A 13014-nucleotide genomic window follows, 5' to 3' on the forward strand; every position below is an offset into this window, starting at 1 on the left:
TAAAATACACTACAGGAAATGGAAAGCCCCAAAAAGCATAATAGGGCCCCTTAAACATTTTCAATTAATTAAATATCTTTATCAGACGGCAGTTATTGAGCTATGTGATTAAATATATTCACACAACCGTCTTTGAGACAAAACATTTTATGAATCTTCAGCACTTTACATGTCATAAACACATTTTCCATCTGACATGTGACCCTCCATTGTGCTCCTCTAACCAACATAACGGATATCGATCCATTAGACTTTAGTCTTAAGTCATTTTTCACCACTGACATTTGTATTGCTCTCAAGCGTCCAGATGGATTCACACTTCCCCACAATCTTGTTAGAGAAACCATTTTATGGGAAATGTCCATGTTATTAGATTACTGCTCATCGTTCTCCTTGTGAGTCTCCTGGATGTTTCCTCCTGTATCTATCATGATGCTGAACCCATCAGGTTGAAAGACAAAGGCAACAAATATTTATATTTCTCAAACATGGCATGCAGTTTTATTTTGTAAAAAACAATTGTCAGTGTTTTTTGGTATACTGTTAGTAATATAAAGTCCAAACTTGAGTTGATAGAAGACATTTATTGCACTGAATGTCTACGATACATTGATATAAATCTGCTGTTTGTAAGGTTTTTCTCAGCTATGAAATGATTTAGTTTATTTTTAATAGACACATTGTCTAAATGGTGTTGATGCAAGTCAGGTCAAGTGAAATAGAAACTACTAATTGCATTGTCGTACGTTGGGGTCCATCAGGGTGTGATATATGAGCTGAATCCACTGCACAGACAGGGACTTTGAGAGGACGAGATGTCTTTCAGATGATGCCCTCTGTCACTGTTTGTTCCCAATAACAACAGCAACCACTGGCAGCCCATAACTGAGCTGCTGCAGACGTCTGAGGAGGCGCTCGGATTTGCTGTTGTTGCCGCAGTCAGCTGATGGAGGAGATTCCAGACTCTGGGCCAGCGAAGACTGAGGCAACGGTGGACTTTACAGCTGTACACCGTCCGACAGGTCTGAGTGGTTTGAGCCGTAGCTGTTGATGAAGCCGAGCTCTGGGGCTTTGGGCACTGTTGGCTCCTTGATGACCTGCAGAGGACAGACGTATACTTAGAGAGCCACCATTCACAGTATCAGGACCCTGAAACTGTTGCAGCTGATACCAATACATTTAGTCTTGCCCAAAATAAAATATAATTGAGTTAAGGATTCTTAGCTACTTTAGTGAGAAAATAAAACCTTTGACATCAACACGTGTTGAGGTTCAAGAAATGATGCCTTTTACTTACCTCATCAAATTTTCTGTCACTGTAAACTTCATTCTTGTCAATAAACGTCAGCATGATCCAGTCACAGATAATGGTACACTGAAGGTGTGACATAAGAAGAAAAAACAGTTTGTGGTGAGAATAGGGAAAGCTTCAACTTTAAAGTCTTAATGTAAAAATACTTACAATGCCAACTGAAGTCATGGCAGTCACTGTGCTGATGATGGTTGGGATGGGACTGAATTTACCAGCCTGAAAAAGAAAGTACATGAAAAAAAGGCAGAACAAGAAAGACAGTCACCATGTTAAACTGAAAATAAACGTAAGTGATGACGGAGTATCTGTCACTCACTTGTCCATGAACTATGACATCCAGACGGATGCCGTAGGCCTTAATGAGCGTCCGGGACTCTACCCCTTCTCTACTGTAGTATTTGGCAAACCTGTAGTTATACAGAAATTACAAACGCTGAGAAACTTAGCACATGCTTAGTTTTAAATATTTTGGTTGTTTGAGCTCACCTGTAATAGTAACCAGAGCTGGCCTGGTCCTTTCGAAGATCAAGACGACGGAAGGAATACGTTGGTTGACAATATGAATAATCCAGGTCCAGGTTACAGTTCCAGTTAATGAAAACCCCAATCACTCCTCCCTGTGCAACAACAGCATTAGTCATATCTTAAGTAATACTACACTATCACCAAGTAGGTCCTTTCTAATCCCAAAATCAATATTACTTATTTTTTTCCTTTTACCTGTACCATTGTTTTTCCATTACATTTGAGATAACCAAGACACCTCTTCTGCCAATGTCTCGAATTCTCTACAACTACCATCAACACAATTGTGACTGATAAGGGGTGAGTGGTCTATCTGAGATACTGTATCAAAGAGGCAGTATGTGTTGTTTAAAAAAACAAGTAAAAGCAGACATTTTATACTCACAGTCTTGCAGAGTTCACTGAAGTCCTCCCTAGCTTGAGCTGCGATGTAGCCCAGGCGAAAGTTTGGACAGTACGGGTTAGTCTCCTTATCATAATGACACTTGTTGAGGAATCTCCGCATTTCCTTTGGGTTTGAAATATCTTTTATATTTCCCCTGCAAGATACAAGAACATTTGTATGTGTGTGTGTGTGTGTGTGTGTGTGTGTGTGTGTGTGTGTGTGTGTGTGTGTGTGTGTGTGTGTGTGTGTGTGTGTGTGTGTGTGTGTGTGTGTGTGTGTGTGTGTGTGTGTGTGTTTGCTTTACCTCAGCACTTTGAATCCGGGGAAGTGGATAGAGTTCCTGATGAACACTGTAAAATTGATGGCCTCCACTAATGCCGGTTCTCTGAGGACAAACAAATCAAAATCATAGTTTTGTGTTGCAGAAAATGTGTTTCTTTTAGTTTTATAGTATAGTTTTCCACAGTTTCACATTAGATTCCATTCAAATTCAAAGGCAAAATGCTCTCTTAAACATTTATAAGACATGTGTTTAATTATTTGCATAGGTGTGCACCACAGGCGATCCCAGTATTATAGCTTTGTCCAGCCTTTCACCATACCTGTATTTACGTTTTTCTTAACTTGTTTATGGGTGACGGTTCATTTGATTGTAAATAAACCTACTCGGGACAACCTTTGGGAGGATAATCCATCATCTTGTAAGCCTTACCTTACAACAGCGTACCGCTCAATAGGACACCATGTTTGGATCTCGCAAGTTTTGAAGGTGTGGTTGTAGTACTGAACACATCTGCCGGTCCTTCTTCCTGTTAGAAAATATAAAAAATAGACACAAACTGTGGAAAAGAACGATCAATGAAGCTTGGAGGAAGGTTTTGTGAGTAGTAAAAAAAGTACCATGGCCGTCAAAGTCAACCTCCCCCTGGACACAGTCACTGTCTCTTGTACAGTTGGCATTGGCAACCATGAAATGCTGAATGGAATAAAACAGATTATAGCTTTGTCTTGCAGACAATGTCATTGAGAAAGTTCCTGTTGACCTCTCACCTCAGCACAGGTTCCTTGCTTCTGATCATAGGTTACTTCTCTTCTCAATATTGTACTAATCACATCACCGCCCTGTGAGGAAAATGCCAAATTAATCGGCAGTAGGACATAACGATGCAGACAGAGTTCAGGAGGTGGAAAATCATTAACTGTATTGGAGCATTTGGGCTTACCTCTGAGGGTCGAACGTACTCCACAGTGTCTAAGATATCATCTCCACGAACTGCAGTGCCTTTCATTAGTGTGTAAACTGAGCTCTCTGGACGGGTTTCACTCTCTTGGTAGGCTTTCTCACTTATGAAGACAAACCTTCAGGATGATAGAACAGACAGATGCAATATCACATTTTCTGTCATGACGTCGATTTATGTTGGAGGTATCACATTTCCCCTAGATCTGTTCAAACCTCTTTGCTGAAACCATGAAAACAAGAAAAGATGAGGCACTCTAATAATACAAATCAAGAAATATAAGATATAGTTTACGATTTGAAACAAGTACAAATTCATAAAATCAAAGTCTAACCTATGGAAACTGCTCTCAGTTCAAATTACACGTCTAGTAAAGGACACAGAGAGACCCCGAGATCTAAATTCCCAAACCCATGTCTCTCTGTATTATTTATTTGTATCCAGAATAATTTCCTTGCCACACAACTGCAATTGATGGGTTAGAGAATTTAAAGTCAGAACACATGTTTTATCCATATTCACTCTTTTACACACTAAAAGAAACATTAAAACAAAAACATGTTAACATAATATTTAGAAAGCTTTTTCGTTTCTTAAATTGCCCCTTTAGATCATACACGGGGCTTTCAAGTACACAAACATGAAGCTTACCAGATGAAATAGGTGATCACAAGAAACTGAACGCCTCTGTATATCACTCCAAGAGTTTTGTTTTTAACCACCATCACCTTTGGTGTCTCATAATCCCAGAAACCAAGAAAATAATCCTTTACAAAGTCACGAAGCCCCATCATGAACTTGTGAAATAGTTCACACATATTCTGAGATGTCCTTGTGAAGTCTTACTTCTCTATGATGCAGTCTCTCTGTATCTAGCTTTTTATTTCTCTCTCTTTATTTCTCACTCCCTGATCCTGCTCAGCTCCATCTGCATCTCTCTCAAGCTGCACAGAGAGGCAGAGGAGAAGGGGGTGGAGTCCAGCCTTCATGCCTTTCATTTTATGTCTGTTTATTCTGATGATTGTTCAGCTTTTATGATATTTACAGCTGATCAAACTTAAGATCTAAACAAAGTGTTTACAGTTCTGCAGATTAATTTACATGAAACACTGTTTTTGAAAATAATGTACGGACATTTTGATGAATGAAGCTCTTTTGTCACTGTTTTATATATATTATTCACTGTATTCCCTTCGTTGTTTCTTATCTTTTTTACACAGGCGGACAAACGGCCACCCCCTCACTTTGGGTCCTAGTTCCTTCTCGCAGCACTTCCTCCGCGCATGTCAAACAACACGTGCATTGGCTGCTGGTCTCGGTAGCTGTTGCTGTGTTTGTCTTAACCGCTTAATTTATATACATTTAGATTTACCTACACTTGTTTGTAGGGCCACATATCACTTCTAAATGGGAGGTACTCAAAAGAAAAAGGTAAGAGTTGACTTCGGGATATTGTCAGAGCCATGCACTAACTATAGCAACCTGGTTAGCTAGTTAGCTAACGAAGCTAAAGTTTGTTTCACTGAAATCGTGAAATCAGTTGTTTGTAGATCAACGTTTTAATATCAAAGCATTCAGTTAATTGCTTTTTACTTGTGATGATTTAATGTGGTCGTCTGTCCTGTTTTTTTCAGTATGAGAGGGGCTCTGTCACCAACTACATCACCAGAAACAAAGCTCGCAAGAAGTTATCGCTGAGCCTCCCAGACTTCAGGTAACCGCACTGTTCATGCATCATGGTGCATGTGTTTGAATATATACTCTCAATTCCCGGTTTATTAGGTTTACATTAATGTATACCTTTATTACATCTTACTTTGGTTAACATTTTCAGTTTTGTTTTAATTTGGTGTTGATTTAAGTTCATAGTCATTTTGGTAGCTATAGTTAGTTAGTGACTAAGTTGAGTTTGCATTAAAATGACATAAAATGTTTTCAAAAAAACGTCCCAAATATACAAATGCCAAGATACGCAATACACATTCCCTCACTACATATATAAACACACTGAAAAACAAAATAAGTAATTTTTTTCAATCTTATTTATATCAATGGTGGACAAAATATAAGAAGGACCTCTCAATATAACGCATTACCTGACTCTGGCCAACAGGGCCATACACAGCAGCCTCTGAATTGTCCATTGTGTTGAGTAAACATCTCTTTAAAACAACTAAAACTCAACAAAACAGGCTTCATGGAGGGATGATCTTCAGTTAGAGTCCCTTAGTTATTACTGGGTTAGTGAAATAACTGAATATTCAATTTGAAACTAGTTTATAGACAAAATAAACAACCAGAAATATCCAACTTCTACCTCAGATGGTTTTACTAATGTCGGCCCTTGCCAAAAATAGTTTTCACCGTTAGTTTTAATTTGTGACTTTTATTCTCTGTTCCTTAATTCTTCTAAAAATTGTGACATTTTCACTATTGACACTGATTTTCTTTTTTATTTCTGTCTTTGATTTGAATAATTTAATCTAGAGAAAAGCATAAGATTGACATATTTCAGAGTCAGCAAATTGTTAGATTTGTTTAATAATGGCCCAGACAACTGAAAATTCAAATCAGTTTTCCAAATTGTTAACCATTCATTTGACTATCATCAAAGAAATAAGCGCTAACATATACATCACGACACCTAAACCTACCATCGAACATGGCATGACATCATTCCTAAAGACCAGGCATTCACAGACACATTTTTCCTGATCTCTGTGATTTCCAGGCGACTGTGCATCCTTAAAGGCATCTACCCTCATGAGCCCAAGCACAAGAAGAAGGTGAACAAGGGATCTACAGCCCCGAGGACCTTCTACCTGCTCAAAGACATCCGCTTTCTTCTGCACGAGCCAATTGTTGGCAAGTTCAGAGACTACAAGGTATCACCACATATTTTTTTAAATGTTCAAAATGTCACCATCTTCTCAACATGCTTATATTCACTAGTATAATTGGGAAAAGATTGTAATTGTAATTGAACCTTGTTAAATTCTGTTTTAGTCTGTTTTTTACTTTTGTGAAAGTTATCGAAATGTTAATATTGTTTTTCTGTAAACGGTGTCTCATTCCCAAAGTGTTTTTTTCTCAACAGGTATTTGTACGCAAACTTAAGAAGGCTTATGGAAAAACAGAATATACTAATGTGCAGAGACTGAAGGAGAACAAGCCGACATATAAACTGGACCACATCGTCAAAGAAAGGTGAGACCGTGTTAACCTGCACCCTCAACACCGGAGGGCACTGTTGAGCTTACATGGTTCTTCATATCCATTCAAAGCAGAGAGTATCAGCTAACATTTTTGTATAACTACAGAATGTAAAGAGTGGCATGTCCGCAGTATTTCATTTAGCTTATTTTTAAAAAACGTTTTAGAGGTTCTGTCTCCTCACTGGTTCTCCTTTTTGTGGCAGGTACCCGTCCTTCATTGATGCTCTCCGTGACGTCGACGATGCCCTCTGCATGTGCTTCCTCTTCTCCACTTTCGCCCGAACAGGAAAGTGCCACGTTCAGACAATCACGCTGTGCAGGCGCCTCACTGTGGAGTGGATGAACTATGTCATCGCATCCCGTTCTCTCAGAAAGGTGCGACACTACTGTAAACCCTTGTACTTTGTTTTGAGTAAACATAAAAATCAAATGGGGGGGGGGGGGGGTTTAATTGATATATCTTGAGTTCATTGACCTCTGTTCTGTAACGATCTAATCACCTGCCTGTTCTTCATAGGTGTTCATCTCCATCAAGGGAATATATTACCAGGCCGAGGTGATGGGACAGCTCATTACCTGGCTGGTGCCATATCAGTTCGCCCATGATGTGAGTACATGACGAAATGCAGTCCACAGTAATTATGCTAACATGCAGTGGCTTTTGTCTGATAGGATTACACTGAAGGTTGACGCTGCTCTGTTAAACTCATCATACATTAAGAGCTTTCTATAAGCACCTGCCGCAGCCAAACAGCCGACTTCTTAATTAAGTCCTGCAGGCTATTTCATTATATCAACACAAAGACATGTATGGCCTTAGGAATGAATGCTTTATCTTTATTTACATTGCAGTTTTACAATAGGGCTGTCATATAAGCCGTATGTAGTCAATGCTTCAGCTTCACTCTGTCATTTTAAAGTTTAAAATGACCGAGAATGGTTTTGATTTTTTGCCATTAACCAATTTTGCTAACTATTGTCAGATGCCCCAAATTGTGTTTGTAAATAAATATATGATATAATGTACAGAAATCGGCTTAAAAGTCATGTTCCCTTTTGAAATTACCTTATATAGGAGTGTCTTTAGATTTCTACAAAAATATGCAATAACCATTATTGTGGCATGTCCTTAAAATCCTTATGTGTCATAAAATATATATATTTGAAAAATGAAATGAGGAGTAATGCTTGAAGTTCAATCACTCAGGTAAAGGTTTTAAATACTAATATTTACAGACTGAGGGCTCAAATGTACAAGAAGCCTAATTCTCCTAAACAATAATTTATTAGATGTTAAAAATAAGGTAGGCAAACTCGTAAAACACTTTTCTGTATTTAAGATCTGTGCATATGATGGAATAATAGCCTTAGGTTGTGCCAGAGATTGTTCTGTACATTTTTTAAGAGCTGTAAAAGCAGGGTTACCTGCGGCTATTTAATGGAGTTCAACTGACAGCCCCAAGGGTGTGTGTGCTCTCGGAATTATAAATGGCTCTTGAGTGTATGCCCTTGTGTGTATTTATTTTAACCACTGAGACTTAGTTAAACCCTTTGTTTTCCCTTTCAGCACCCAACAGATGTGGACTACAGAGTCATGGCTACTTTCACAGAGCTGTACACCACTCTCCTGGGGTTCGTCAACTTCAGGCTCTACCATTCCCTCAACCTGCTCTACCCCCCAAAGGTATATTGGACTCAACCATCACAGGGGACGTTCTATATACATATGTGTTCGCACACACTTCATTTATAAGGTTATTGTGAGTGGCCAGTCAAGACAATATTTGTTTTACAATAGTTGTTAAAGTAATATATTGATGTTCAGATTAATTATATTCGAGTCAAATAGTAGCTAGGTATGTGGGATAAAATCTTACATTGTAATCTCTTATTGTGAGACATGACATGAGTATAATGCATGTGGGGTTATGTTGCAGAAATACAATAAAGATTAATCTCCATTCAGTCTTCTGTTCGCTCACCTCTACCCCGTTCATGTTATCCTTCCTTTTGCAGCTGGACGCTAAAGCAGAGTCCGAGCTGAAGGAGGAGAATGACGAAGACTACGCCATGAATTCAGAAAGCTACCTGGAGGTAAGGTCTTTCAAAAGAGACATCCTGGATAATAAAAACACTGATTTTGAATTATAAAATGTGTTTTCTTTAATGCTGTGAGCAAACCTCATTGAAAGATACGTCAACTCTTGGAAGATTAAACTAATAGATTGATACAATTTGTCATAGGTGGCAAAACATTATATATCTAAGGAAAACTCAACACTGAAACCCAGTGCTTTTTGTCCTTTCTATATTATTTAATTCATTTACATCTTTAAAAATGATCCCGGTAATTGTGTAAACTTGTAGTTCTGCAAACTACTGTGTTCTTATTTAACTGAACTGATGTTTGTAACGTTCTATACACTGAAATAAATGGTAATTGTTCATGTTATAACATCATTGGAGAATGTTCTTAACTGGTGTGTTTTGGCTCTGCAGAAACTGTCAGCTCTGAGTACGAGTCTGGCCACGGTGGTTGCCACTACAGAAGAGGAGGAGGCTCAACTCGACCAATTTCCTGTTGAAGACGTAAGAAAACCAGTTCACAAAATATGTATCTGAAATACTCAATCTCACCTCGATGACATAAATCTTATGTATTATCTGTTGAATTGGTACTGAGAATTAAACAATGTCATGATTCTGAGAAGTCCAATCAAAACAGTCAGTCAGTGAAATGAACTAATTGGTCTCTGAAGGCTGACGTTGCATATATTTGTCAGAGGGGTTGAAGTTTGTAGAAGTGTGAGACTGGGGATTACAGTTTTATGTTTGGTTGCTACGGTTGAAATGCTCCTAATATTGGGAGCTTGGTGTGCCCTACCAATCAGAAACATGAGCCCAGCTCGTTCTAAGATGAACAACCATCCAACAGCCGGGGGAATATCACAACGTTATTTCTGTTGCTGATCTTCCCTGATCAAACAAAAGCCTTATAACAGTGGCTTTCTAATACTCCAACAAATGTTTTCTTTTACTTCTTCAGGAGGACATGGAAAAGATGGAGGCCAGAGAAAGGGAACAGAAAGAGCAGGAAGCTCAGAAAAAGCTTCTTGAGGGGCACAAGTTCTTCCTCAACAGAGAAGTGCCCAGAGAGCCGTTGGCTTTTCTCATCAGGTGAGTGAGAGCGGCTGCTGCAGGGAAACTCCGGATAGTCCAGGACATTTACAAGGACACATATTTAGACCTAAAACTGATGTGTTGCTGCTGCTGCCTTCCAGGTGTTTTGGTGGTGAAGTGTCCTGGGACAAGTCTGTTTGCATCGGCAGCACGTACGAGGTGACGGATGAGAGCATCACGCATCAAGTTGTTGACAGACCCAACATTGACAAACAGTATATTAACAGGTAAATTAATGGTGGATCGAACACACGTCTATGTTTCAAAGTCAATACATTTTTTTTATTTTTAACGTGGAACACACACATGTTTTTGTGCAACCAATTTGATTCTGTGTATTTCTGAATGCTAAATACGCGAAGTCTATTCTGTACACGGCCATGTCCTCCACAATGGCTCCTTTCAGGGTCATGTTTCCGCTGCTTCCTCAAAACAACCTTCGTCCTCGTGTTTTTAAAGGGTCACATTGTTGTTTCTGTCATGCCTGCCCCCCCCCCCCTTATGTCTTTTTTTAAAGCAGAAAGGGAAAGTCCTCACAATTTCTGAAAACATGGCATGCTGTTTTACTATGATACTTTGTTTTTAGGTACTACATCCAGCCCCAGTGGGTGTTCGATTGTGTCAATTCCAAAATCGTCCTGCCTGTGGAGGACTACTTCCTTGGAGTGACTCTGCCGCCTCACCTCTCTCCCTTCGTTGAGGAGAAGGACGGAGACTACGTGCCCCCTGAAAAACTCAAGATCATGGCGTTACAACGAGGAGAAAAACCTGGTAATTTCTCTTCAATACCATACTTATAAATATATTTGTATTGAATCCCAGTGATTTTTAATCAGGATGTCAGTGTAATGAACTCCCAATCAGCAGTCACACTGTGATCACACACAGGTGACTGCATCTTTCATAAACTAGGTGACATTTTAGGTTCAATGTGTTTGATTAGGAATAAGAGTTTCTATTGATCAGATCATTAAAGGTGGGGTAGGTAAGTTTGAGAAACCGGCTTGAGATACACTTTTTGTTATATTCCATGGAATGCTCTTAACATCCCGATAGCAATGAATATCTTAAGTGCTTTGACAAAAAATCCATAAAAAAATGTCATCTGTGGAAGCCGTAGTACTGTAAAAAGCACGACCAATCATTTTAGCCGGCCCGGCTAAAATAACTGGATGGCCTACCTGCCTGTCAGCCTTCCATCTGTGCACAAACTTATCTCGTGCCCTCATTGGTCATGTGCGCGTTCGTGTGTGTTGGAGGAGGGGCTCTGTAAGGAAGTGGCAGATTTCTTCCGGTTGTGTATTTTCAAATTCTAGCGATCTCGAGCTGGTTTCTCCAAAATTACCTACCCCACCTTTAAGCCTAAAAAGGATGCATAATAATTCAGAGTCCATGGACACATCATTCACATATTTAACTTCCATCACAGCCCAGGAAGAGGAGGAGGAAGAGGAGGAGGAGGAGGATGACGACGAAGAAGAAGAAGAAGAAGAGGAAGATGAAGAAGAGGAAGAAGAAGAGAATAATCTGAAGAAGATGGAGAAACAAAGATCCCAGGGAAAGGTAAGAGACGTTTGACCTCTTTTCCTTTGAACTCGTGTATTTTCCCGGGTACACTAAGGCGTGGTGTTTCATCAACTCGTCTCTGTCTTTTAGAACCTGTCGGTCAAAGTGACAGCTGGAAAAGTGAAGGTGGAAAACCCAGAGCGCTTGGAGCAGGAGGAGAAGGCCGAGGAAAAACGTCTCGCCATCATGATGATGAAGAAAAAGGAAAAGTACCTGTACGACAAGATCATGTTTGGAAAAAAGAGAAAAGTCCGAGAGGTATGTTCAGTTTTTATTATTCATTTAATATGTATGGAAATAACTTTGGATCCTTTCAGTATCTGACTCTTAACATTAGTCTAGTGTGCAGAGTATATTCGAGTTTGAGTCTAAATCTCTTTCTCTTCCAGGCTAACAAGCTGACTGCCAAGAGGAAGGCCCACGATGATGCTGAAAAATCAAAGAAGAAGACAAAGGCCAACAAATGAATCGTCTGATTATGTATTTAGCAGATTGACTTTGTGTATTTACATTCTTGAGGCAGAGTGTATTACAGGTTGAGATTTCCTGTATTACCTGTAATCCTGTGTGTGAGAGTTTGATGCACCTGATGTGTGTGCGTTGACCTTCAAGTTCAAGAAGAAATGCAGGATGTGGCATATGCTCATTGTGTTATTAATAATGTAAAAGTGACTTTTTGCCTTTTGTTTGTAAGAACTGTTTTACATTACACGAGATATTTCTTCCACTTAGTTGTTAAAGCTGTTCATGTAAATGGTCTTTATTTTAAAGTAAACACACAAATTAAAAAGCCTGTTACTTGTGATCTTAAATGAGGTCTCTAACTGTTAAGTGGTGTGTTCCCCAAGTATTACTATGCTGACCAGTTAAGGCTCTGAAGTGTATTTTGTGCTTCATCTTCTTTATAGTGTCTTACTTGAGCAACTCAGTGAGAATGGCCTTGTGCACTCTTTGGTAGCCTTAACAGCTCTGATGTAGAAGAGTGAAGACACAGTGCTCGAATATATGAAGCCACGCCTTACCTCCTCTGCTCGCGTCTCAGGTGGGAGAAATATAGACATGAGAGGAAGAAAATAATTGATGCAAGTTTTTTTATATAGCACCTTTCAACACAAGGCAATTCAAAGTGGAGATTTTTCATTTTCCATTTGTTTTCTTCCTGGGTATGGTTACGTCACCATACCCAGGAAGAAAAAAAATGAAAAATCTCCACTTTGAAAATGGACCAATCCGCAGAGCCGTTACGTTGACCAATCTGCAGACTTCCTCACGCTAAATCATTTCTCAGCTGCAGCTCCGTGGATTTCTTAGCCTGAGGAGGCGGGTGTGTGTGTGTGCTCGGGCTGGGTTTCGCTGTGTCTCGCCGACCCCACACAGCAACCAGGAAACCACACCAGTAAGCCAGTTCACACTGTCCGCTCCTCGCAGCAGCGAGCCTCGCAACGTCGAGAACACGGCACCCACACCCCACGCAGCATTCTCATCTGTTTGTCATTACTGGTGTCCTTTTCTGGTTGCTAAAGCCATTATAACACATCACTGATGTTCCGCTGTAACGGTGGTGGACTAATCAGAACAGAGTGGGCGAGC

The 13014-nt window shown here is 39.6% G+C and overlaps 2 protein-coding genes across 2 annotated transcripts; one reads left to right on the forward strand and one right to left on the reverse strand.

Annotated features, from left to right (window-relative positions):
* Positions 1 to 627: 627 nt before the first annotated feature.
* p2rx2 (purinergic receptor P2X, ligand-gated ion channel, 2) lies at positions 628 to 4281 on the reverse strand. Its single transcript, XM_034122430.1, has 12 exons — positions 4115 to 4281; positions 3446 to 3581; positions 3273 to 3344; positions 3123 to 3198; positions 2935 to 3031; positions 2527 to 2607; positions 2223 to 2376; positions 1799 to 1929; positions 1629 to 1719; positions 1463 to 1528; positions 1298 to 1375; positions 628 to 1097 (listed from the first exon to the last, which is right to left on the reverse strand). Exons 1-12 carry the CDS (start codon positions 4279 to 4281, stop codon positions 999 to 1001), a joined length of 1248 nt encoding a protein of 415 aa, XP_033978321.1. The 3' UTR covers positions 628 to 998.
* A 407-nt stretch (positions 4282 to 4688) lies between these two features.
* Positions 4689 to 12236, forward strand: pes (pescadillo). Its single transcript, XM_034122356.1, has 15 exons — positions 4689 to 4894; positions 5098 to 5177; positions 6195 to 6348; positions 6561 to 6670; positions 6882 to 7053; positions 7196 to 7285; positions 8246 to 8362; positions 8695 to 8772; positions 9178 to 9267; positions 9725 to 9855; positions 9960 to 10085; positions 10445 to 10629; positions 11288 to 11421; positions 11515 to 11682; positions 11814 to 12236. The coding sequence occupies exons 1-15, from the start codon at positions 4871 to 4873 to the stop codon at positions 11889 to 11891; spliced, it is 1737 nt and encodes a 578-aa protein (XP_033978247.1). The 5' UTR covers positions 4689 to 4870; the 3' UTR covers positions 11892 to 12236.
* Positions 12237 to 13014: the final 778 nt, after the last annotated feature.

Source organism: Trematomus bernacchii, unplaced genomic scaffold, assembly GCF_902827165.1.
Source record: "Trematomus bernacchii unplaced genomic scaffold, fTreBer1.1, whole genome shotgun sequence".
NCBI lineage: Eukaryota > Metazoa > Chordata > Actinopteri > Perciformes > Nototheniidae > Trematomus > Trematomus bernacchii.